This window comes from Meira miltonrushii (genome assembly GCF_003144205.1).
Source record: "Meira miltonrushii strain MCA 3882 unplaced genomic scaffold FA14scaffold_2, whole genome shotgun sequence".
Classification (NCBI taxonomy): Eukaryota; Fungi; Basidiomycota; class Exobasidiomycetes; order Exobasidiales; family Brachybasidiaceae; genus Meira; species Meira miltonrushii.
Genome location: NW_020289944.1, coordinates 2,954,923 through 2,980,182, shown reverse-complemented (window position 1 = coordinate 2,980,182; position 25,260 = coordinate 2,954,923). Strand labels below are relative to the sequence as shown.

General features: G+C 44.0%; 13 protein-coding genes across 13 annotated transcripts; 8 read left to right on the top strand and 5 right to left on the bottom strand.

Annotated features, from left to right (window-relative positions):
* Positions 1–496: 496 nt before the first annotated feature.
* On the top strand, positions 497–1,411 carry FA14DRAFT_115482 (P-loop containing nucleoside triphosphate hydrolase protein; the record flags this gene model as incomplete). The annotated part of the gene is made up of 1 exon (XM_025496111.1): positions 497–1,411. A coding segment is annotated over one exon (915 nt), but the record flags the coding sequence as incomplete, so codon positions are not given.
* A 482-nt stretch (positions 1,412–1,893) lies between these two features.
* Positions 1,894–3,519, top strand: FA14DRAFT_189719 (P-loop containing nucleoside triphosphate hydrolase protein; the record flags this gene model as incomplete). The annotated part of the gene is made up of 1 exon (XM_025501752.1): positions 1,894–3,519. The coding sequence occupies one exon, from the start codon at positions 1,894–1,896 to the stop codon at positions 3,517–3,519; it is 1,626 nt and encodes a 541-aa protein (XP_025356083.1).
* On the bottom strand, positions 3,507–5,123 carry FA14DRAFT_160791 (uncharacterized protein). The gene has a single exon (XM_025498827.1). The coding sequence runs from the start codon at positions 5,090–5,092 to the stop codon at positions 3,596–3,598; it is 1,497 nt and encodes a 498-aa protein (XP_025356082.1). The 5' UTR covers positions 5,093–5,123; the 3' UTR covers positions 3,507–3,595.
* A 390-nt stretch (positions 5,124–5,513) lies between these two features.
* FA14DRAFT_160788 (uncharacterized protein) lies at positions 5,514–7,117 on the bottom strand. Its single transcript, XM_025498826.1, has 3 exons — positions 6,041–7,117; positions 5,807–5,976; positions 5,514–5,726 (listed from the first exon to the last, which is right to left on the bottom strand). The coding sequence occupies exons 1-2, from the start codon at positions 6,659–6,661 to the stop codon at positions 5,869–5,871; spliced, it is 729 nt and encodes a 242-aa protein (XP_025356081.1). The 5' UTR covers positions 6,662–7,117; the 3' UTR covers positions 5,514–5,726; positions 5,807–5,868.
* On the bottom strand, positions 6,847–7,896 carry FA14DRAFT_122692 (NAD(P)-binding protein; the record flags this gene model as incomplete). The annotated part of the gene is made up of 1 exon (XM_025496529.1): positions 6,847–7,896. One exon carries the CDS (start codon positions 7,894–7,896, stop codon positions 6,847–6,849), a length of 1,050 nt encoding a protein of 349 aa, XP_025356080.1.
* Positions 7,897–8,557: 661 nt separating this feature from the next.
* Positions 8,558–9,623, top strand: FA14DRAFT_160787 (uncharacterized protein). Its single transcript, XM_025498825.1, has one exon. It carries the CDS (start codon positions 8,721–8,723, stop codon positions 9,447–9,449), a length of 729 nt encoding a protein of 242 aa, XP_025356079.1. The 5' UTR covers positions 8,558–8,720; the 3' UTR covers positions 9,450–9,623.
* Positions 9,624–10,258: 635 nt separating this feature from the next.
* Positions 10,259–11,173, top strand: FA14DRAFT_189714 (uncharacterized protein; the record flags this gene model as incomplete). Its single annotated transcript, XM_025501751.1, has 3 exons — positions 10,259–10,487; positions 10,565–10,603; positions 10,675–11,173. 3 exons carry the CDS (start codon positions 10,259–10,261, stop codon positions 11,070–11,072), a joined length of 666 nt encoding a protein of 221 aa, XP_025356078.1. The 3' UTR covers positions 11,073–11,173.
* A 194-nt stretch (positions 11,174–11,367) lies between these two features.
* Positions 11,368–14,136, top strand: FA14DRAFT_189713 (uncharacterized protein). The gene has a single exon (XM_025501750.1). It carries the CDS (start codon positions 11,400–11,402, stop codon positions 14,019–14,021), a length of 2,622 nt encoding a protein of 873 aa, XP_025356077.1. The 5' UTR covers positions 11,368–11,399; the 3' UTR covers positions 14,022–14,136.
* FA14DRAFT_46748 (uncharacterized protein) lies at positions 13,888–14,746 on the bottom strand. Its single transcript, XM_025502393.1, has 2 exons — positions 14,611–14,746; positions 13,888–14,541 (listed from the first exon to the last, which is right to left on the bottom strand). The coding sequence occupies exons 1-2, from the start codon at positions 14,705–14,707 to the stop codon at positions 14,216–14,218; spliced, it is 423 nt and encodes a 140-aa protein (XP_025356076.1). The 5' UTR covers positions 14,708–14,746; the 3' UTR covers positions 13,888–14,215.
* A 2,380-nt stretch (positions 14,747–17,126) lies between these two features.
* Positions 17,127–17,941, top strand: FA14DRAFT_145761 (YTH-domain-containing protein; the record flags this gene model as incomplete). Its single annotated transcript, XM_025497289.1, has 1 exon — positions 17,127–17,941. Exon 1 carries the CDS (start codon positions 17,138–17,140, stop codon positions 17,939–17,941), a length of 804 nt encoding a protein of 267 aa, XP_025356075.1. The 5' UTR covers positions 17,127–17,137.
* A 36-nt stretch (positions 17,942–17,977) lies between these two features.
* Positions 17,978–19,339, bottom strand: FA14DRAFT_145758 (uncharacterized protein). Its single transcript, XM_025497288.1, has one exon. It carries the CDS (start codon positions 19,329–19,331, stop codon positions 18,105–18,107), a length of 1,227 nt encoding a protein of 408 aa, XP_025356074.1. The 5' UTR covers positions 19,332–19,339; the 3' UTR covers positions 17,978–18,104.
* A 170-nt stretch (positions 19,340–19,509) lies between these two features.
* On the top strand, positions 19,510–24,520 carry FA14DRAFT_46726 (P-loop containing nucleoside triphosphate hydrolase protein). Its single transcript, XM_025502392.1, has one exon. The coding sequence runs from the start codon at positions 19,657–19,659 to the stop codon at positions 24,232–24,234; it is 4,578 nt and encodes a 1,525-aa protein (XP_025356073.1). The 5' UTR covers positions 19,510–19,656; the 3' UTR covers positions 24,235–24,520.
* On the top strand, positions 24,426–25,214 carry FA14DRAFT_155182 (uncharacterized protein; the record flags this gene model as incomplete). Its single annotated transcript, XM_025497738.1, has 1 exon — positions 24,426–25,214. One exon carries the CDS (start codon positions 24,426–24,428, stop codon positions 25,212–25,214), a length of 789 nt encoding a protein of 262 aa, XP_025356072.1.
* Positions 25,215–25,260: the final 46 nt, after the last annotated feature.

The following is a 25,260-nucleotide window of genomic DNA, read 5'->3' as shown; positions in this document are numbered from 1 at the left end:
CATTCTTTCATCACCACAATTTCAAGATGGCGTTCGATTGTTCGCAATCGGTGCAGCTGTTTCTGCATCAAAGATGATTTTTGATTCCATTCTTTCAGCACTAAAAAGAATTTTTATCGGTCAAGCAATTTTTCGTGGTAGAGATGAAGCATTTAGATGGATGATGTTATTGATGATGAGTCAACCTGCATTTAGACAATCACCTAGAGCAGTAGAAGTTTCCGCTAGACCAACACTTTTGGTGGACTATGAAGCAAATCTTCACGGAGAGCTAAACGAAGACGAGATCAAAGAAGCATGGGCGAGCGTACAAGGAAGAGATAGTGATGATGTTGAAAAGGGTCAAGTACAAGAACGACAAGATGAATATCCTTCTATGAACCGTTTAGGAGTTCACTTTTATCCCGCGACAGAAGAAACAGTTTCGTTCACTTTTGAAGGAGTACGATTCTGGGCAAGCAGACAAAGAGAGCTAGTGGGAGATGAATCTTGGGATGAGACCATCAAACTTTCTTACCTTTCACTTTCCTCCAATCCTTTACGAAGTATCATCAAGCATGCTAGAGGATTGTTCAAACAGAGCACGCGTGGTCGAGTATCTATCCTTAGGGTAGACAGATACGGCAATTGGCATGAATCTGGAGGAATTGTGAAACGCTCAGTGGATAGCGTTCATTTACCGTCTAATATCAAAGAAAGGTTGTTAGAAGACGCCAAGAACTTTTTATCACCCGAAACACGAAGATGGTATGAAGATAGAGGGATTCCTTATCGTCGTGGTTATTTGTTGCACGGTGTACCGGGAAGTGGAAAGTCAAGTTTATGCCACGTATTGGCAAGTGAAACTGATCGACCAATCTACATTCTCAACCTTAGTGCTGCGTCAATGGATGATGAAGAGTTCAATGAGCGTATGGGCGAAATACCAGGAGGTGCTCTTGTTTTGATTGAAGATGTTGATGCTGCATTTGTGGATAGAGAAGCATCGATCGAAAGTCAAACAAAAGGCAAAAGAGGCGGTGGCATTTCATTCTCTACATTACTCAATGCAATAGACGGCATTGGAGCAATACAAGGAAGAGTGTTATGCTTGACAACCAATCACATCGATAAACTCGATCCAGCTTTGATCAGACCAGGCAGAATCGATTTACGATTTGAATTCAAAAATGCAAACCAAGAACAGGCAAAAGAATTATTTTTACGATGGTACATGCCACGACATACTCAAAGCAATGAGGAAGTCGATGAAAAAGACCAAGAATCAAAGGTTGTACAAGCATTGGCTGATCAATTCGCCGGGAAGATTAAAGCGCACAGCCTCAGCGTGGCTGCCATCCAAGGTTTCCTGCTAAGTTGTGGGAAAGATTATCAAAAAGCGGTGAAGGATATCGATGGCTGGATGGAAGAAAATGAAACGACTAGAGATGTGTAGAATAGAAACTTGTATCATTTGTGAGCAAAATTGTATATAATTAATGTAGACTTTGGGGCACGGACTGAAATTGAACGTCATAAATTAATGCGAATAACATAAGTCAAGCCCCGATCATCGGTGGAAGGTAGCTTGCCAAGCATTATACGTTGAGCACTTCCAAATCGAGTTTGCTACGGGCGTCTAACCTGTTTTCCCGGAACTCCTTTCAAGTGAAAAGACAGAGACCAACTTTGCTGAGCAATCATGCGAACTCGAGCCGTGATGTTTTCGATTTGCAATAAAAAGAAAGATGCTTACTCTCTTTCATGACCATCGTTAGCAGCGTTCTGCCCAGAATGCCCTCTATCAAACCATCCCTTTTGCTCACATTGCTCTTCAAATTAGGGGCAAATGCTTCTCTTATGTTGCCTTCCTTGCTGAAAAGCGTGCATATATTGCCCAAACTGTTTCGCATTATGGACACCAAATACCGCAAACAAATCATCGCAAGCCTGTTCTTTGCAAGAAAAAAAGTTTTACATTTCTTGAGAGATTTTCTCATGGGCATGTTTCTGGGACAAGCGATCATCAAACGCAATGACGAAGCGTACGATTGGTTATTGAACTACATCTCCAAACAAAACAATTTGTTTCGTCCTTCAAGTAGGTTAGAGGTGCAGTCGATCACTCAAACCAAAAGAGCACAAAAATCACTATTTACCTTAAAATCAGATGGCAACTTCCGATATGTCCCTGCAAGGAATGAAATGGTTTGTTTCAGATTTGAAGGAGTATTCTTTTGGGCCTCAAGAAAAGAGCTGGACAATAAGAATGTTCCGTTCGATCCCTACGGAAGAAGAGGCTTCGAAGTCGATAAAGAAATCAAATTGTATTACCTTGCACTTACTAGTACACCCCTCAAACGATTACTGGTAAAAGCGAAGTCGCTTTACAAGCGGGAAACACGACCAGCTCTCACTATCAAACACCTAGATCGACACAGCAGTGGATGGAAAGATTTGACCGAAATTGACAAACGCTCAATGGAGAGCATTCATTTACCCGCAGGGGTGAAAGAACAAGTCTTAAGAGATGCCAAAGAATTCATTTCAAAAGACAATTATGAATTCTTCAAAGAACGTAATATTCCTTACCGTCGTGGTTATTTATTTTACGGTGAACCGGGAAGTGGTAAATCAAGTTTATGTCATGCTTTGGCAAGTGCTATCGATCGTTCAATTTACGTTATGAATCTAGCGGAAAATTCGCTTTCAGATCATCGATTCAATAGCCTAATGAGCAGCATTCCTGGAGGTTGCATTGTTTTGATGGAAGATATTGATGCTGCGTTCGTCAAACGAACCAGCCCTCGACCACCAACCAGATTTAGAGACGATGAATGTGGCGATTGTGGTACCGGCATCAGTTTCTCCACCCTTTTGAATGCGATTGATGGTATTTCAGCGGCTGAAGGAAGATTACTATGCTTGACAACTAATCATATCGAAAAGCTTGATCATGCTTTGATTCGTCCGGGCAGAATTGATCTTCGCATCAAATTCTCACACGCGACACAAGAGCAAGCAAAAGAACTCTTTTTGCATTGGTACTTGCCAAGAAAATCAAAAGTTGCCAAACCGACTACTACAGAAACAAAAGATGCTCAACAAGCAAAAATTACAAAAGTCGATATAGTCGCTGCAACAGGAAATTCTGATTCAGGCATTGATGAGAAGATTGAAGGTGACAAAAGCGCCCCTGACGAAGACGCATCGCCTCTTCCTTCCGTTGAAAACGAAAGTGACAAGATACGTCAATTGGCAGAAGAGTTTTCGCAAAAGATTACCCCAGATACGGTCAGCGTTGCCGCCATTCAAGGTTACCTGTTGATGTGCGGCAAGGATTACAACAAGGTAGTGAAAGGTGCGGAAAAGTGGTTAGCCGAACAAATCTTAGAACAGCAAAAGAAGATTACACCTGATGTTCCACCTGCAAGGACAGAAGCCACTTCATCGAAGCAGACTCAACGAGCAAGACGTAGTGGGCCAATTGAAATTCTTGACCAGCGTATTGAGGGACTAAACACCAGTGATTCAGAATGAAATCAAGATTAAGACAGCAGCTGTAATGTACATAATGAGACAAAAGAAATGAGATATAAAGACACGAGAGAAATGATTAACCTGACCATTCAATCGTCTTCAAATCGATACCATCTTGAACCATTTCCCAAAGTGGACTCAATTCACGTAATCTTGTGACAACTTTGATAATCTTTTCGCTTACATAGTCAATTTCTTCTTCTGTTGTGAAACGACCGATACCGAATCGCAAACTCGAATGTGCATTTTCATCATCCAATCCCAAAGCACGCAAGACGTAGGAAGGTTCCAAACTTGCACTTGTGCATGCTGAACCCGAACTCAAGCAAATGTCCTTAAGAGCCATCAAAAGCGATTCTCCCTCAACGTATTGGAATGACAAGTTGGTGCAACCAGGGTATCCGGTTGGATCGCCGTTGACCAACACACATTCGATCTCGGCAAGAATTCGATCACGTAGTCTTTGTGCCAATGCGCTCACATGTTGATAATCATACTCACGCTCTTGGTATGCCAATCTTGCTGCTTCTCCGAATCCAACAACTAGAGGTGGTGCGAGTGTACCACTTCTCAATCCACGCTCTTGTCCACCTCCAGAGATGATAGGGTCCATACGAACACGAGGACGACGACGAACATAGCAAGCACCAATACCTTTTGGTCCGTAAATTTTGTGACTAGACAAACTCATCAAATCGATACCCATCTTATCGACATCTAACTCAATCTTTCCTGCAGCTTGAGCACCATCAGTGTGGAAAAGAGGCTTTCCACTCAATCCGCCCTCCTTTGCCAATTGGGCACCCTTTGTTTTGAGCAAGTGTCCAATCTCGGCAATCGGTTGAACGACACCGATTTCATTGTTCACTGCCATGATACTGACAACGCTTGTGTCAGGTCGTAGAGCAGCTTCCAAATCCTCCATGCGAATCAATCCATTGGTTTGCACGGGCAAATAAGTCACCTCGAATCCTTCATCCTGTAATTTACGTGCACTGTCCAAGACACACTTGTGTTCTGTTTGGGTGGTAATGATGTGCTTCTTCTTTTGCTTGTAGAATCTCGCCACACCCTTCAAACTCATATTGTTACTCTCTGTGGCGCCGGAAGTGAAAATGATTTCCTTTGCATCTGCACCGATCAATTTTGCCACATGTTCACGAGCTTCTTCAACTGCAGCTTCACTTTCCCAACCATAAGCGTGTGTGCGAGAGTGAGGATTACCGTATTGATTCGTGAAGAATGGCATCATTGCGTCCAATACACGAGGATCGACTGGAGTGGTAGATTGTGCGTCAAGGTAGATTGGTCGATTGGCAGTACTACCTCTTGGAACTGATTCCAGAATGTCTGCAACAGCATCCTTTCCGCCTACTTTTTGCATACTTCCTCTTCCTGCTCTTGCTTCCGGCTTTACATCAACAGGTGTTGCCATTTGATTGACTTGACTTGGAGAAGCATAATTGCGTTGTTGGTTAACAGAATTGATTGCCACTATTTTTGAATTTTGCATAACCATCTTTGAAGGGTTGCCGATATTTGATCGGCCTGCACGAAGGGCAATTCTGCCCATATTAGTTGCCATCACCATCTTTTTGATCACTTTCTTGTGTGGTTGATGTGATAGAAGAGATGATCGAGTCTGATTAACTTCTCATGCTCCAATCAGAACGCGGGACCGCACGTAAGCCGAATTGCAGCACACGGCTTTACAAACTTCAGCTTATCCTCCACGCTCACGTGCTTGAGAGAATTTGGGATTTGTACATCTTCGCTAACACACAGCCGCCGCGCCGAGTCAAAGAAGGCCACGCTAAATGGTTGCCATTACAGAAGATCGTACTATGCCTTTGATTTCATAATCAGCATAGTGTCACCTTCGGACAGTTGATCCAGCATCAAGCAGATGACATATTCATATCATCCTCATATCAAAGTCTCATCCCTGATTCTACAGATGGCTGTTGAACGAGGTGATCATCTTTAGATTCTTCATTAGCAGAGTAGTATACAGCAAATGGACAACAGCAGGCTTTATACGCTTGGTTTTGATCATTGTAGCCTTCTTGATGATCGTAGTGCATTGCAATTATAGCATTACGGGCTGTCACGGCGAGATACCCTTCGATACCTTTTCTTACGACGGGATGACATTTCAATAGTCATTCTTCTCGCTCCGCGACTGTTCCCTTGTGTTTTCGATGAGGTAAGTAGTTGTGGCGTCCTCTCACGCTCCTCCGTTTTCACTTGAACTTGTGTCTTCTCTTGCGTTCGATCTTGAATCAGGCGTAAAGCAGTCTTGCTACGGCGTACACCGATGAGAACCTGAGGAAAAGGGGAGTGGATCAATCAAATATTTTCGAGTTGGCTGACAAGACGACTTACGTCAATGCGAGAAAGAAAATCTTGCATCTCTTCATTCTCATGGAAAAAGATTCGAACTTTGCGAAAGTTGTACTGCAAAAAAAGGCAATACGTTCCAGCGAATAAATGCGCTTTCAAATCAGCAAATCATACTTACCTCCGGTCCTTCTAAAGGATGACGAAAGGAGAGTTCAACTTCACGATTTGTATGTTCAACTTTAAATGCGGCTCCTCCAGCGTTCATGCAGGTAACATTTTTGGCGATGAATTTGTTGAGCTTGAGCACGTATGGTGAAGTGATTTGAGCCTCTGTGCATTCTTGATCTTGGGTCCCTCCAATTCTTTGAGCCCAGACCAATTGCAATTCTATACGTGCACTGGGATGCTCGAGATTGGCAACCTCCTTTTGCAATTCGATTGTCTCTCGCTCATAATCGTCCAACATTTCATAACCTTCACCATCATCATCGTCTCCTCCATCTTGCAATTCCACCTCCTGATGAACGAAAAAATCGCCTTGTTCGTACCTTTCTGAGCCTGCATTAGTGTTGTAAAGTGCATTGGCATTTTCATGGTCTCGATCGTATGAATGATTACGCCATTCGTCAAAGCGTCTGACGACGAGAGAAACTCTACTACGATGATGAATGTAGGAGGAGGCTAATTTTCGATATCTTTGCCATTCTGCATCTGTCATCAAGATGTCGGGATGCTTGAGAATAGCAATCTCATGCACCATGAAGGTGACTTCTTCAACCTTTGTGATATGATGCACCATTCTGGGCAAAGATGTTGGTGAGGAAATGAAGTAAAGAAAGGCTAAGATATTGACCTTTGGCCTTTGCACTACAGGCCGCATGCATTCTTACTCGTCATCTTTTTTTGTGGGACGAGTAAATTAATTACGCCAACTACTAATGTTCTTATGTCGAATATATGCGATAAAATGCATTACATTGGCAATTACAATTGTCCAGTCTTGATCTGTTGTATATAGTACAATGCCATCTCCTTGATTCCATCCTTCAATTCCCATTTTGGTTCCCAATTCAAAAGAGTCTTTGCCCTCTCAATGTCTGGTCGTCTTTGCCTTGGATCATCAACGGGCATAGGCAAATATTGCACCCTATCTTCGGCTTCTAAGACGGGTAAATGCTGCAATGCAGGTTCTCCGGCCTGTCGCAGCGAATCTACCACCTCGAAAATGACATCGACTAATTGTCTGATCGTAAACTCTTTTGAGTTACCGAGATTGACGGGTAAGTGCACATCAGCCATCTTTCCGTGTGCCGGATCAACGATACGCTCAACCATCTGATCATCCTTTACGTTCATCAAAGCAATCATACCGTCAATCAAATCATGAATGAAACAAAATGATCGAGTTTGACTGCCATCACCATATACGGTAAGCGGCTGCCCTTTCAAAGCTTGTATCAAAAAGTTGCTCATCACCCTTCCATCGAAGGGATTAATGCGTGGTCCATACGTGTTGAAGATTCGTGCAACCCGAACATCAACGCTGTCCTGATAATGGTAACCGTACGTCAAAGTCTCAGCCACTCGTTTGCCTTCATCGTAGCAAGCCCGAGGTCCTGTCTGATTGACGTTTCCGTTATATGTCTCTTTCTGTGGCGAGACTTCGGGGTCCCCATAAACCTCTGAAGTGGAAGCAAGCAAGAAACGAGCTTTTGTTCGTTTTGCAAGACCTAACATATTACTCGTGCCCATAAAGTTTGTTTTGATCGTTTTGATTTGATTGGCTTGGTAGTGCTGAGGTGATGCGGGGCATGCTAGATGATAGATTTGATCCACTTCAATCATGATTGGATTCACAACATCATGACGAACAAGCTCGAAGTTTGGATGACCTATCCAATGGCTCACGTTCAATTTTTGACCGGTGAAAAAGTTGTCCAGCACGAGAACATCATGACCCATCATCATCAATCGATCCACTAAATGTGATCCAAGGAATCCTGCTCCACCTGTTACCAAGATTCGCTTCCGCATTGCCGGTATCAATTTTCGAACTGCCGGAAAAGGCGTTGTGGAAATTCGGGGATGAACATAGAATGGAGCCGCATTGGTGATTGCTGCAGTCAAATTTGCATCTTCGTCCATGAAACTTGAAGATGGTCCTGCTTCTGGATGACGGTTATGCGCTGCTCTTTTGCTTTGAGCCGAATCTGGACGTAAAGGCACACTTGCTGAACTTGGCGAAGAAGATGGACGTGAACTTTTTGATGCTTGACTTCTTCGGATTGCTGCCCATTCAGTATTGATGGAAATCCTGCGAGAAAGTTGACTTGATGATTCAGGTAAATATAATGATGTTCCGGCAGAAGGGGGAGATGTAACCGTTTCATCTAAGTACAAGTCACGAAGCCTTGTTAAGGGCAACTCCCATTCTGGATTGTTCGGCACCGTTGCCTTTTGAGAATTATCATGTAATCCCAAAGCGGATGTGGTGTCTATCGTTGGATTTGTAGGAGCTGCAAAGCGGCCTTGACTCCAACTGCTATTCGGATCCATGGTTTCTCAGAATGATCTATGCAGGAGCAGAAGGAACCAGCAATGTCAAAAGGTGTGGAGTAGTTGAATGGAATTGTGACACGCAAGCCAAAGATGCCAAAACTCTAATTTTATTCCTCAGCCAAATACTAGCGCCACGCTTTGATCCACTTTTTTCTCGATAACAACACTTGACATCTTTACACCATCGTAAGGCGTACATGGTTTGATACCAACATAGAAGGACAAGTGATCATCATCGCGATCGTCTTACAACCAGCGGATCGTTGATCAAAGGTCGTCATGTATGCATGGATCGCAAAATGGTCAGAAGAGATGAGGATGATAGAATAAGGATGCCACAAGGACCTGCACCAATACAAAAAGCCTACAATGACACTGATTACGACTCAGATAGCGCTTCTTCTAACGATTGCGAAGGTATTCGTATGCCGGATGGCCCACCTCCACCAAGAGCGCCCACAGGTCCTAGAGCAAGTGTGATTCAGCCTCTGCCAGGTCAGCCTCCTTTGCCACGAGAAGCGCCTTCTTTGCCTGGAGCTCCAGGAGCCCACTTTGCTCGTCCGCCTCCAATGTATTATCAGGGCAGTACATCTTTACCAAATCAGTATGAACCCTATTCCAGCCCAAGAGATCACAATTCCACACGTACATCACATCCATTACCTTCCCGACCTCCTCCTTCAACTTCACAGGCAATTGTACCGCCCGGACCGCCACCAGGAAAGCCGACTACAGTAATCAGTGCAGAACCTGTTCTTCGTGATTTAAAGAAAGAATCAACAGCTTTCGTACCAACTGCAATTCGTAAAAAGCAAGCAGCAGAAAAAGCAAAAGCAGCTAAAGGAGGATTACCCGGTTCGGTAAATGCTGCACCTGGAGCAATACGAGACAGAGGAACCGAAGAAGAACGAAGTGAATTAATCACTTCTTTACAATCACAAATCGAACAACGGGCAGGATCCAATAACAAAGAAGATGGACAGGATGACTATCAAAAGTTTTTAGGGAATGTTCAGGATCTGTTGTAGAAAGGGTCTCAGACTGCGAAATAAATCCTCTTTGGGTCGTAATGCTTTAGAAGAAAGTTAGCCTTTAACAGGACAAGGTGATGAATAAGACATCTCCGATTGATCATTTTGTTTGGTTCCTGTCAACGATGGAGAATAGTATACTTTGACCCGTGGGTGATACTAATTTAGCGTTTAAAGAACTTCTTCTAAACTTTAAGAGTGCAAAACAGCGTGCGTGCATGAAACAGATTGAAATTTATCACGGCCTCTTCTTTAGTTCATCTTCGGCAATCAATGTTCGTTCATCTTTTAGGGTTTATGCATCTAGAAGTCGTTGATGGTGAATCATTGACAGAAATGTGGGGCTCCACGCTGTCATTCGGTAATTAAGGGCCTCCTCATGCAAAGCGTGCATTAGTGGAAAGAAGAATGAGCCTTAAAAACAAACAAAGATGATGATCAACCACGCTATACAATAACAAGAATAAATCCTACGGCAACTTTTCCATGCTGTTTCACATTCGAGTGGGTAATTTGTTTTGATAAAGCCGTATGTTTGGCAATCTTTGTCCATGCATTGATTCGCTTCCGCGGTTGCCCTTTCCCACATAATATTAGAATATATTCTTCGGTGAATTGTGTCTAGCTTTTTATTCCGGCGATATTAAGAGATCAGAGAAAGCCGAGAGCAGAAGCGTTTCCGAATTGACTTTTGTGGTTCTTCAAAAGGCATATAAAAGACACAATGATCCACGATTGTTATCATCATTCCTCATTAAAATAATTCTCCACTCTCTCTTCCTCTTTCTCCTCCCTTTTTCTAAAAAATGAAGACAATCACATCTTTGGCCAGCTTGGTCGCTCTCGCTTCGGCTCTTTTTGCAATGAGTGCTTCCGCCGATCACCATTTTATCGACTTTTATCCAATTAATAGCGGTGTCAAATCCATGACAGGTCAAATGCAAGTACCAAGCACCGATATCAACAGCGGCATTCCATATTTGTGGCCTGGTCTTCTGGCTTCTGGCAACAATGGTGTCTTACAGCCAGTCTTGGGTGCGTATTCATTTTCACGTGAAGGGTACTGACGTTCTCGGTGGTACTGATACTTTAAATCTCTTTTTTTTGCGCAGATGGAAGAGATGGTCACTGGATCTGGGGTAACAATTATGGTATGTTGACTCTATCCTTGTCGTTTGTTTGATGCATGTCTTTTTAATGACTTTATCTTCTGCTCCCTTAGTCGATAGCGATAATTCATACACTGGCGCAAATGGATCGGTACCTGCTCCCCTTTCAAGTACATTAAGCTATGTATTACAAAACTCAAACGACGGCAAAAATAATTGGTACTCTGAAGTATCGAATGAGAATGGAGACAAAGCAAGTTACAACTTTGAAATCGGTAAATCCATGACACAAACAGTTTTTGACTGTGAATTGTACAATGTCGATTGGAACTTTGGTGATGTCGTTTTCACGAATACCGAAGTCGTGGCCTACGGTTCAGACTTGAGCTGGTGCAAAGATTCACCTTACTCGAGCTCCGTCAACTACAAGATCGAAGGTCTCTCCTCAAGCACAGGGGATGGTACTGTGACATGCAAGATCGACAAAGTCACCTTGTCACCTCCCTCCTAAGAGCTTCTTTGGGGAGTTTGAATAACTCCTAAATTCTAAAAATACTTTATATTTCCGTGTAACTACTTTTGGCGTCTTTCATCTGAGAGAGGAACGATGATCGATGTATGAAGTGAAAATAATATTATGATGTTGCCCAGTTTATGGCGTGAATAGTGTGTGATTTGTTCTGGGCGTGAAATACATTACATGCAATGTGACTTGTACTGCGTAAAGCCTGAAACACCTTTGGCGTGTTTTTATATTTTTACGGAAGTAACAAAATTTAATCAAGATGCATTTCAACCTTTTGTTCTACTTCCATCACTTTCCCATCCACTACTGGTAATGACGATCACACCATCCTCCGCAATAGCAAGCGGAGGTGGACAAATGACAACCGGATCACAACCTTTGCGATCTTCTCATAATCATCACCATCCGTATCGATTAGAAGTCCATGCAGTCACTTCCGTTTCAGTTTCTTTATTATGGTCTCAAAGACCTTTCCCATTGAGTGCGATTCCGCGATCAAACTTTAGGCAATCAAGAGGCGTATCTGGTGCTCTAAAGGCAAACAATGTACCACGTGGCTCACCTGTTCAACGGATTCAAGCGAACGAGAATGTGACCAGCAGTGTAACAGCAAGCAGAAGTCCAAACAGGAAGGTGACAAAGGTAACAGTTCGCAATATCAGCCCGGCCAAACGTGGTCGTGGCGGCAAAACATCCGTACAGAGAAGGGATAGTGAAGATTGGCAATCAGATGATGCAGCCACTGCTGTAGACGAAGAGGATCAATACATCCATGATGGCGCTAACAATGATATGGACAAAACCCTAGATTTGGACACACCACAAAGTGGATCGCTTTTAGCAAGTCATGATGATGACATCATCACACCTTCTGAAGCATCCGATGATCTGCGCTCCAATATACTCGATTCTAGTGTCACTGTTTGCATTAATGGAGTTCCTTGGAGTAAGGTGGTCATTGGCGATAGTGGAACAGAGGAAGCATTTATTGTGGTATATGGCTTGAATCCAGGCAGAGATTATGAGATGCATGTCAATGTGGAAGACAAACAATCTGCTATCTCTGTCACTACAGAAGTAGATGAGAAGCGATCTTCGGATGCATCTGCAATCGCACAGCAACTGCAGACAAGCGTTGACAGAACGAGCACAGTAGCGAGTGGAAATGCGGTACAGATACCTCGCATCAAACGAACACACACACCACCTATGCAAGACACCAGCGAATCTATAAGCAATGACGTACCCGATACGAGTGCACCAGTAATTGCAAGCAGCTTGACTTCAAACGGAGCTGCAAAAGTTGCGGCAATACAAGCTGCAGTACGGAAAGCACGCAAGGACGCTTCTCGTGCTGAATCGGCTCTACGGAATGAGATTGAAGCAATCAGACGAGGATTGGAACGAATGAGCGACGTAGATCATAGAAGCAAACAAAAAGTATTAGCGTTGCAAGAGAGCATTCGTCAAGCGACTACACAGTCAAAGGATATCGATGAAGAGGCAATTGCGGTCGAAAGTGAGCGGGAAGTATGGGAAGAACGTGTGAAAGAGAAAGACGACGAGCTAGAACAAGTGCGTACTGAAGTAGAAGAAAAAGTACGACTGAGTCAGTCCAATATTCGTAATGATACAGAAGAGATAGAAGCATTGGAAAAGGAATTGCAACATATCAACAAATCTATAGAGGACAAGCAGTCTAATAAAGAAAAGCTTGAAGGCGAAAAGATTGTTGAATTGGAGCAAGAGCTTGCACGGATCCATAGCGAAATCGAACTTACCTTACGCAGGCCCTCTTTACCACCTACTGCGGGCTTCTATGGAATGATACCCCAGCAACAACAATCTCAAGGCGGCGCATTAATTCCACCTCAAGTGGGAAGAGGAAGGGGAGGTCGTGCGTCCCGTGGAACAGCCAGAGGAGCTGGCAATTCGGGTAACAGCGCAGCCAACCCATCTTCACGCAAGCATCAAAATCGACAAAACCGTCATCATGGCCAGCAGGGTGTGGGTCACCATGCTGCGGGAGGCAGCAGTGGAAGTGGCGGTGTCGAGCAGGATAGTGCAATGTATGCTCCTTACTCACAAGACTACCCAAATTTTTCCCAGCAGAATGCAGGAGCGCATTCATCCATCTTGAATCCAAACAATCCCGAATTCATTCCATCGAATGCACTCGGATCAGCGTCTAACAGTCCAATGACCAGTCGTCGTGCTCTTTATCAACCTGCTGTCGATCATTCCCCTACAATTGCTGGTCGATTCCCATTTTCATCTGCTCCGTTCCTTACGGGTGAGAATGACAATTCGCGCAGAGGTTCAGCAAGTCATTTGGACATCCCATCAACAAATCACGCAAATACGAGCAGCAACATTGGTCACTCTCCCAATACGAACACCTGGCTTGGAGGGACAGGCTCACCTTGGGCACCTGCTTCGAATAGCTTAGCACCTTCGCCACAAGTTCAACATGATATTTGGGGCGCACCGGGCACTACAGCAGGCTTGCCGGCTACAAATTCTCCCCACTTGGGTATCTCATCGAGTGCTGCGCCAGGTGGTCCTTCCTCGACGATACGAACAAAAACCTCCATCCCTTTCGGATTGAATGCATCGCTCTTGCGAGGAGGCGCAAATCCTTCATTCACCCAGAATAGGTTCGGAGATGATTCGAATCCGTTCATGACCGCATCTCCGAATCTCAGTCAAGCCAATCAAAACACCAGAGGTGGCAGTGGATCTTTGGCAGAAATCAATGCTTTGTATGGCTTTCAAGATGCCAAATTTGGAGGCTTGTACGGGCTCGGACAACATGATGATAGCGTGACAGGCGGAAACAGTGCACCCGTTAGCCCAACACAGGCTATCAGTGAGGTACCACAAAACATCCACAATATGTTACCGGATCCTAACCATAATGAAAGGAACCAGTAGTCTTTCCTTCCTTTACTATACTGTATTTTTAATCCTAGAGATCATTGTCACGCAATTTATATTTTACCGCAAGCGAGTGTCGAATTTGTGCTTTGAAGCCGACAATATGGCAATTATAGCATTCCTTTACTATTTTCCGGAGTATAGATATCTAGCATCGACCCATTCCGTGAGTTCTATTTCGTCCATCCCCATCAATAGACCTCCACATCATTCGAGGGATTGTAAAGTGATTGGTTTGAAGCCAACTTCAGAAGCAACTCTTTCGCTCTCAAAGCTACTTCTTCTCCATAGCCTGCTTGATTTTCAGAGGGTGATACCGAGGCCTTCTGATTGTTGTCTTTGCGTAGCCAAGTTGTCTTTTCTCCAGATTGTGAGACAGCATTACGAATGTCCGAAAATGCTTGATCGTCAAAAGCACCTCCTAGCATTACTGCTAAAGGTCGGTTTTCATCTTTGATTTTCAACACTTTTGGTATTTCTTCTTTTGCTGATTCAACGCTAAAGTATGTATGTGTGACTAGATTGATTATGATTAAGTTGAGCTTCTATTCATTTGACAGCTCATCATTCCTACAACAAGACTCACTCTGTATTTGCGGCTGAAGAGCCTTGCTTACTGCATTAGCAACATTTGTTGACTTTCCACACAATATGATCGGTAGTACTCCTTTAACGGATGTCATGATGATGTGACAAGAACAAGGAAGGCTATTTACGGAACGGTCCTTATAAGATAGGGAGATTGATTTTAATGAATGCATTCATTCATTCATTAGTGTGCCACTCATCTGGAGCCGGAAATTTTATTTCCTATAAGTGTGACAGGTTTCGCGCACGGCCTTTAATCCATTTTAATGCATACGATTGCAATTTATAAGGATAATTAAAGTTATCTTTATGATCATCATCACTACAACAGTCATCGGAAGAGACAATCTCAAATTGTTGCTTTTGAAGAATTTGGGAACAAATCTTAAGTGACTTGGTAGGATCCAGTTGATCATCATTGTATCAATATGAATCACTTCACATTCCCAAGCTCAGCTTCTACTGCATTCGCTCGTCAAAAGCAGTGGGAGAATCAAAATAAACAACAAGATGATGAAAACGATCAAGAAACATTGATCAGATCCAGCTCACAATCTTCCATTCCAAGAAGGACCCAAACATTCTCGCCAACCGCGAATGAGATATTCGACATAAAGGGTAACGAGAATCGACATCCCTCTAATTCAATCATTTCACCTTGGGCCACTCAACCAGGGAGTGAAAGTGATTCAAATACATCACGCTATTCTCATCCAAGTCAAATCGGCCAATCAGAAGGCAACTTGCGCACCCCTCTGAATCCTTTGAGTATGACACCACGTACATCACCCGAACTCTCACTTTATGGCAGGGCGCCAGCCTCAGCCTCACCAATGAAACAAAGGACGCTCTTTGAAAGCAATGAAGAAGAATATCCTTTTGAACAACAAGGACAAAATATGATGACAAGTAGCAGTAGTGCAGGATATATCAATGCAGATAGAGGCAAGACTAGCATGTCTGGTTTTCGTTCTGCCGGTGGCGGTTTACACTTGGCATCGACTGTAGAAGACGATGATCGTTTATTTTTCGAGCGTGATTCATCCGCTGCACCAAGAAGGAATCATACAATTGCCTCAAGTGCTTCAAACTATCGTAAAAGACTCGATCGACAATTTCCACCCTATCCTTTGACCTCGCCAAGCAAGAATAGCCTTTCAGACATTACAGGAGGCAAAGAAGAGGGCGAAGACGATTGGGAAGCAATGATGAAGAGAAAGGAAAGTTTGATCCCGAATGTAGAGGAGGAAAGCGAAGTGCTGGACGCTTCAAGTACTTGGCAACCTTCGCAAATCAGCATGGCAACACACAGACGCTATCCTTCTCAGCCAATCTCAACATTTGGCACTTCACCTATGGAATCGATTCAATCACCTGTCGTTGGCGGTGAACGATCAAACAGTAATCATCAAAGAAGTGAAAGTGCCCATGTGAACAGATTGGATCAAGGACCTTTTGCATCTTCCCCCATCATCCCTGGTTCAGCATTCGGGTCGAGTGCAGGTATTGTTCGTCGTCATCAATCTCTGAACTATCATGCAGGCAGGCAGGCAGCAGGTCGTATGCGACAAGAGCATACTCAGCCTGCGATCGGCAGTGGAATACAATCTCCTACCTTGTCTCCAAATGCGAACGAGAGGACTCAAAATCGCAGTCCAATGTATGCGATCGGTGCAGCTCTCTCGTCTTCAGATAGTAATCGATCACCGATCGGACCGCAAAGTACTGCAGAAATGCTCAATATCCGCTCTGATGATATCGTGAAAGGACGGAATATCGAAGAAGAGTCAATGCAGCAATCTGATCCCATCTCACATTCATCAACTCAACTCTCAACTTCATTGATGGATGTACACGCTCAAATGGCACAACTGTCATTGCACAGAAGTGAGGATGCTCCATTACCTCAATTTTCTACCTATGGCGGTGAAGCTCGTCCAAAGTTGCCTTCTCTGATCACCAACCGAGATGCATTAGCTCAACGAGGGAGACCAGGGCAGCATCAAGGTTACCCAGAAGCTGGACCTGCATCCGCCTCAGCTTATGTCCCTCCAATCGGACATGGTCATCACCGGGAAGCGTCCTCCAATTCGATCTCCAATCAATTTACTAAGCAGGTTCATGGACTTCCAGGCAGACCAAGTATTCCATCTTTGCGTGGTCCTCAAACCGCATATCCTGGTTTGCAAGAAGGATGGCAATACTCAAAGGAAAAGTTGACCGGAATTCAGAATGAGGGAGCAATTCAAGCAGCGGGCGTACGATCGGGTGAGACAATACACAGTCAAGGCGATTCTCCTTCCGATAATGGAACTGTACCTTTTGGCAGAGGAGACAGCGAATCCTACAATCTGCCTCAATTTGGTACAAATGCTGCACAATATAGTAATCCAGTGCTTCCACCAAATCAAGTTCGCAACGCGGCAGGCTTGCCAGCGAACCCGAATGATCTCATGCGGATGGGCGCTCAACTTCCTGCAATGTATAATAACAACCTCGGATATACTTATCAAAGCACAACAGGCATGCCTCAAATGATGGGTCAGACTGCACGACCGATGGGACCACAACCAATGCCCGTATTGGGTCCTTTGAGTGATCCATCACTTGACCCTCGAGTACGTTCCCTAATCTTATCAAAAGGCTACAATCCATCGCCTTCAACTTTCAACATCAATCCGCCTCAAGCAAGGTTTTTTGTTATCAAGTCTTTCACGGAAGATGACGTACAAAGAAGTTTGAAGCATGAAATCTGGGCGTCAACTGAGAAAGGTAATCAAAGACTAGACCGAGCTTACAAGGAAAGTAGCAATGACGGTCCTCTATACCTTTTCTTCAGCGTGAATGCAAGCGGACACTTCTGCGGAGTAGCTGAGATGTTGACGCCGATTGACTATTCGTCCAACTCCAACGTCTGGGTTCAAGAAGGCAAATGGAAGGGAACATTCAAGGTGAAATGGATCTACGTAAAAGATGTTCCAAACAACAAATTACGACACATCCGTTTAACGAACACCACAGAATGCAAACCGATCACCCAATCAAGGGATACGCAAGAATTGCCGTCTGATGGAGGAAGACAAGCTTTGAAAATTATTGCTGAATATCAAAGTAGAACGACTTTATTGCAAGATTGGCTCTTTTATGAACAACAAGCCGTTCAGCAGAACCAACAACAAACCCAGCCACTAGTCGATCGTTCCAATGAGAAAATTGACGATTCTCACAACAATGGCGGACGCTTAGAATCCGCTTCCATGCGACATACAGGATCTGCATCCAACATGCGCAAGTCAAACAACGTAGAAGGTATCCCTTACGCTGCCTAATCGATCTTCATTATACGCAAATGTATTCAACATATTCTCTCACGTCACTTTCTTATCATTTGGAGATTTGTATACTACTATTTAACATCCCATCATTTTGTATTTATCCTTGTACGTACAAGATTAACTGAAGAGTATTTTGTATAAAGTTGTACAGGAGCAATCATAATTCATCTTTTCCTTTTGTAATCTTTTCAGCAGCTTCTCGTGCTTTTTCACTCATTTCTTTTTTGGCAAAGCTGGCCAAAATGTTTGATCTTCTCTTTAAGTCGTCGTATTTGCGCGCAACCAAAACACTTGTGCCTTCTGTATGCTTTTTCATCAAACTTGCCAATCTCTTCGTTTCACGTTCCAAATACGAAGGTTCGTCCATCGTCTTGTCCATCACTTTGATGTAATATGCTGCTGCTGCGTTCTTCGCATCAGATGCATTAGTAGATTTGCTGACACGTTCAACAAAAGATTTTGTCTCTTCAACGATATTCTTACGTTCATCCTTTTTAGGGTCAGAGACGTAGAATCGACTGGCAAGAGTGTCGAGAAGAGGGATTCGGCCAGCCAAATCTGACAAACCACCACCAACGATACGATGTGTGAAGCAGTGAGAGTTGATGTGTTCAATCATCTTGGCTTCCGTTTCGTCCATATCTGCAGTTTGCTGGAACTTTTCGGGCGTATCCTTTTTGGTTTTAGGGTAAGTACGGAAAGTTGGATAACCTGAAACTTCGATATTGTTTGCTGTCAAAAATTCACGATTTGCCGCATTGTCTGCGTCCATTTGAGCGACAACACAATCATCTTCATTTTCGAATGCAGCAGCAACACGTTCGATCACAGGAGCAACCTTTTTGCAGAATCCACACCAAGGTGCATAAAATTCCACAAAGACGTGCTTGTTTGAGTCCTTTACGATCGAATTGAAGTTGTTAGAATCCAGTTGAACGGCTTTTGAGGGAACTGCAGGTTTGTTTTGTGCACGTTTACCGCTTTGTTCCTCTACGTACTTTTTCAGGTTTGTTAAATCTCTTGCTCCGTCGTATGTTTCAGGTTCTAGACTGTTTGGCTTGAACCACATCAAAGTTGGGAATCCACGAACGCCGAAACGTTGACCCAATTCACGATTTGCATCTGCATCAACTTTTGCGATAACGATTGAGTCCTTCTTTGATGCGAATGCATCACCTAATTCTTCATATGTAGGTGCCAACTTCTTGCAATGACCACACCATGGAGCAAAGAATTCGACCAATGCACCTTTTTGTTTTCCAACTGTTGCTTCGAAATCTGCCGTCTTTGTCAAGTCCAAAACGCTACTAGATGCTGCACCTGCCAAAGCATTAGCAATGAATGCAAACAAGAGCAATGCTAGCAAGTAAGTGTTTCTCATCATCTTGTTGGGTTGAGATATATAAGAGATGATGTTCAAGAGACACACACCTTCCGTAATGCCAACACACACACAAGACACCTTCCTTCTCCGCCACTCGGAGTTTAAGTGAACACAGCCGCGCTCAGATCTTCTCTCAATGCACACTCGACGCGTGGCTGCCGATTCCCTTTTAGCGCTTTCTTCCTCTTCTTCTCTACTTTAAATAAAAATAGCCGAGAATGTCATGAATCTTCTCAAACTGTTGAACTAATTAGACAAACAAGATGAACAATAACTAGCAGAGGGGTCTTATTCCCTTCAACATCAACCTATCTCAATTCACAGAATGGCAAAGAAGAAAAAGTCGGCTTTGAAGCCGGTCGCCAATCGTGGATTCGCTACTACCTCCACGCCAAGCAAGAATACCACACAACAGCCGAGTAGCTCATCAGAATCGAAGAATGTGGAAGACAATGGTGGAAATGGTATAGGAAAGACAAATCAGAAGGACAGCAATGCAATTGACGAAACAGGAAGCGATGCAGTAGGGTGGAATGCTATTGAAAATGAGACATTATCTGTCGAGAATAACATAAAACCCGAGTTTGATGCAGCAAAAGAAGAAGAACAAGCACTACAAAATGTTGTTGAACGTTTACGTGACCGAGTGGAAAAGGACGTCGCCCGATTCTGGAAAACGATTGAATTTGATCGCCGATTCTCAAAGCAGTTGCCCATCTTTGAAATGGATCCGCAATTAAGAGATGATATTCTAGACTCATTTGCAAAAGGGAATGAGAAAGAGGAAGCAGCGGCTATAGCACAGGAACCGGAGCAAGATGATGATATCTCATCCTTACTTGCTCATGTACGACCTTCTTCCGCTGCCAGTGAACTCCTACAGAAAGCTCTTGTCACACATGCATTGCTTTTGCGACTTGGCTTTACAGCAAAACAGGCAATAGCTGCTTTGAGCGAATGTCAAAGTGTCACTGATATCGATGAATGTGTTGCTTGTCTTGTTGGTGCATTATCGTTGGAAGAGCTTGAAGACGTTGAAAGAAGATGTGATGGGAAAAGCACACAATCATCTCGGACGAAGGAAAACGACAACTCTGAAGACGAAACAGACAATACCGACACTCTAGCAATTGATGATACTAGACCACCCTTTCATCGCGGTTTCACTTTTGAACGAGCGCCAACGTCCGGTACCACATCTAGAGCTGCATACTCAGGAAGCAATACACCATTAGACACCCAAAGTGGCTCTCATACACCCACCGTCTCATCAGCAGAGGCGAAAGAAGCAATCGAAGATGCAAAGGTGTTCTGCAATGCTGCATTGAGATCATTGGACGATCAAGATCAGATCGATTCGCTCGAGAAACCTGATTTGGCATATGCGCAAGCACGCCTTTTCATCATTCAAGCAGACAAGAAATCAACACAAGTCGAAAAGCTGTGCAAAGGAGAAACAAGTCCTGAGCTCAATGACGTTCGACGAAAATGGCAATCTGTAAAGGCAAAAGCACGTGTTACCATAGATGATTGTCAAATTAGTCCTAATTGGCATAAAGTTTCGGCGGACAATGAATTCCAGCGGCTCAGGATGGACTGGGAAGCAGAGGAAGGCAAGATTGATGCAGCAAAGAAAGCAAAAGCAAAAGCTGATGTTTTGAATGCAATGGAACAAAGCAACATGCTCTCGTCGAACGGTGATGGATCCCTTGATTCAACAGTGAACCAGCTTGATACAGATGAAGGTGGTCTCTTTGGCGATCTCCTCGACGAACAGGCCACAGAAGTGATGGACACCTCAACGCAGACCAAAATCACATTATTCGATCTTCCTCCACAAGCTATCAAAGTGCATGGTAGCAAGGCCCCAAGAAGCATACTCAGTGATGCACTGAGAAGAAGAAACCCTTCAGCCACAATTCGTTACGAGCCAATTGCAACGGGAGGACGCATGTTCCGTAGTCGTTTGACTATGCGATGGCTGAACGGTTTGGCGGACATATATACAATGACGGGTATGGCAACTTTAAGCCAAACTTCTGCTGATGATATGATGGCCATTGCTGCTTTGATGTGCATCGATCCTAGAGCAGATAAAACGCTATCAGCAGGATTCCGTGAATGGTGGGACGAGCTCGCTGAGTGCAAGAAAGGCGAGAAAGATGATTTGAGTCGCAAGCAATTCAAAAATATCCTTACAGTTCTCGGGCCCAGACTAGAAGCTGCCAACCGAGACGCTGAAGAGACAAAGAAGGCCTTGCGTGCAAAACAGCCTCTCACGAAGCCGACAGATTCGGTCGTAGACGATGCCCTAGCAGATGATGAAGAAAGACCTGAGCACAGGGATGAAGCTGGTAAACGGATGTGGAACTCGCATGAATCCAGCAAGAATTTCCAAACTATGCTACCTGGCAGACAGAATCTACCAATTGCAGCCTACAAAGAGCATTTTCTTGAAATTTTGGATCAAAATCAAGTAGTCGTCTTGAGTGGTGAGACTGGATGCGGAAAGTCTACGCAAATCCCTTCATTCATTCTGGAGCAAAGGTTACGAGCAGCATTGCCGTGCAGAATCCTAGTCACTGAACCTCGTCGAATTTCGGCAATTTCCTTGGCTGAACGTGTGTCTGCAGAATTGGGTGAACACAAAGGTGCGGTGGGAAAAGATGATAGCTTGATCGGTTCGGCAGTTCGCTTGGAAAACAACATTGGACGGAATGCAAGATTGATTTATGCAACAACTGGTATCGTCTTACGCATGCTAGAAGCTGGTCAATTGGACGATGTGAGCCATATCATCGTTGATGAAGTTCACGAACGTTCGATCGAATCAGATTTCCTCTTGATCATTCTTAAAAGCCTGATGAATGTGAGAAAGGATCTCAAGGTCGTTCTCATGTCTGCTACGTTGGACGCTGAAAGAATAAGTGCCTACTTCGGCGGCTGTCCTACAGTCAACGTGCCTGGAAGAACATTCCCAGTCGAAGTACATTGGCTCGAAGATGCCGTTGAACTTTGCGATTACATCATCGAAGAAGGATCTACCTATGCACGACGCAGAAATCGAAAAAACGGAGCTCCAAATGACGTCAACAATGCCGGTCGACTTGCAGTGACAGGAGAAGATGACGATGACGATCTTGATGAGAATGAGGAACAACAATCTCAGCCATCAAACATCTCTGCAAACGGAACATACAGGCCAAAGACTGTGAGCACTTTAGATCGAATGGATGAAAACATCGTAAATCATGACTTGATCGTGTCACTGCTTGATCAAATGTGCTTCGGTCCTGCTCACCTTCAACAGTATAGTGCTGCAACATTGATCTTCCTTCCCGGTATCGCAGAGATCCGTAAATTGCATGATATGCTGCAAGCGCACAAACGATTCGGAACGAGAGAGTTCCAAATTTGGCCTCTGCACTCCACGATCACCAGTGAGAACCAATCTCTCGTTTTCGATCTACCACCAGAAGGTGTTCGAAAGATCGTTCTTAGCACAAATATTGCAGAAACAGGTATCACAATTCCTGACATCACTTGTGTGATCGATACTGGTAAGCACAGGGAAATGCGATTTGATGAAAAAAGACAATTGAGCAAGTTGGTGGAATGCTTCGTGGCAAGAAGTAATGCAAAACAACGCAGAGGTCGTGCTGGAAGAGTACAGAATGGAATCTGTTGGCATTTATTCACCCGTTTCAGACATGATTCCTTCTTGGCCGAGCATCCCATTCCGGAAATCTTGCGTTTATCCTTGCAGGATTTGGCATTGAAACTAAAGGTGATGAAGGTCAAGATCGGGAATAGCATTGAGGATGCCCTGAGCAAAGCCCTCGATGCACCTTCTGCGATCAATGTTCAAAGAAGCGTTGCTTCTCTGGTGGAGATCAAGGCACTAACGACGAACGAAGATATCACGCCTTTGGGTAGACAATTATCACGTTTGCCATTGGACGTATATATGGCAAAGTTCCTGTTGATTGCATGTAATCTGCGGGTTTTGGATTCTGCGCTGACGATTGCTGCCACTTTGAATGCAAAGAGCCCATTTAATGTTCCCTTTGGTCGTGAATTGGAAGCAAGAGCGGCGAAAAAGTCATTCGACGCAGGCGATAACGATTTCGTCACAATGGTTCGCGCATTCAACGCATGGAGAAGATCAACCGAGAATGGAGTTGGAAGACAGTTTTGTTTAAAATGTTTCTTGAACATGACCAATTTGATTCAAATTGAAGAGTTACGTCAACAATACATGACGTATTTGTTGGATGCTGGTTATGTGCAAGTCACCAACCAAGAACGCCAAGAGATCGTTGGTGCACGATTCCGATTCCATTCTTCGAAGACCAAATTTATGCGAGTTCCTGCTTATTTGGACGAGAATAGCGCAAGTCTTTCGCAAGTGAATGCGGCTCTTGTTACAGCCTTGTATCCTAAGTTGCTTTCAATCGATTCACGCAACGGTCAATTGAAGACGCTCACGAATAATGCACCTGCTGCCATTCATCCTTCTTCTGTGAACTTCAAGTTGCATCTTGGATCATTGCACAAGTCTATTCACCATTTGGTCTATTTCACCATTATGCAATCGCGCAGGCTATATGCATGGGAAACGGGAGCGATTGATGATCGAGCTTTGATGATGCTTTGTGGTGAAGCAGATTTCAAATTTTCCGCAAAAAGTCTGTATATCGATCGTCAACGAATACGAACAACGTTTTATGATTTGAAAACGGCTTTAGCTTTGCGCATCTTACGTCAAAGGATGACAAAATTATTGCAGACTAGTTATCGATCACCCGGTAAGGAATGGTCGCAAGAAGATCAAGAATTGTTTGCATTCGCATGTGCTTTCATTGGAGTAGGTGCAAACGATAAGGATCGAGTAGTCATTTGAGAAAAGAGGAGAGTAGCATTATAATATCATAGAATAGAATACAATAGATTTGTAATAGATTTGCATTATATTCACTGCAACTGGTCCGAGCGGTTCCGTTACGGGATATGAATATGATTACAAGTTCTTTACGTGAAAGCTCCGAATCCGTACTACCACCACCTCTTTTCATTCACGATCATAATATCAATATGGCTGACGGTGCAGATTTTTGGGTCTCTGAATCTGCAGAGAAAACCCTGGCAGAAGCAAAAAATGATGCAAGCGAGATCGTTGAAATGATCGAAAGCATTGAGAGTGTTACTCCCCAAATCTTGCTGGAATTTTACGAAGTCCTCGAGGTGAATACCAACAATTTGCGTACTTTATTAGATGGGGTGAAGATCACCCGAACCATGGTGGGAAACAACGATGGAGAAGGTTTACGGGTTCCAGCTGAAGTGGAGAACACCATTGCCAAAGCAACGTTTCTTGTTGGACGAATTGCTGTTCTTGCCGTTCAATTGAAGACTACGCCTTTCAAGGAATTGAATGCACATCACAGAAAATTGCTCAAACAAGCCAGAGAAGCTTACGATTTACTGGCAGAAGTTGAGGTGAAGTCCTCCGAGTCTGAAAAGGAGGAAGAAGTGAAGAGGGAGACCCCAACCATCGACGAAGACGCATCACTTCCACTTGACAGCGGGATTGCTACCAAGTCCAAGGCAAAGACAACAAGACCAGTTGACGACAAGCAAGCATCCGGACCACGCAGAATCACTCGTCGAAAAGCGCGTATGGGAAACTTAGATTCTCCCATCGTGCTCGCATCAGACGATGAGAAATCAAGCGATGACGACGATGAGAATGACGAGGATTGGCGTCTTTCAAGTCCGATCAAGAAAAAGCGTGATAAAAGACGTCGTACCAATGGCAAGGAGAAACCGTCAACGAGCAAAACCATGCTGAACAGCGATTTAGACTCTGACGAGACCATTTGAGGCCAGATGCCAAAGTGATCGTAGAGCAAATCATTGCGATTCAGCA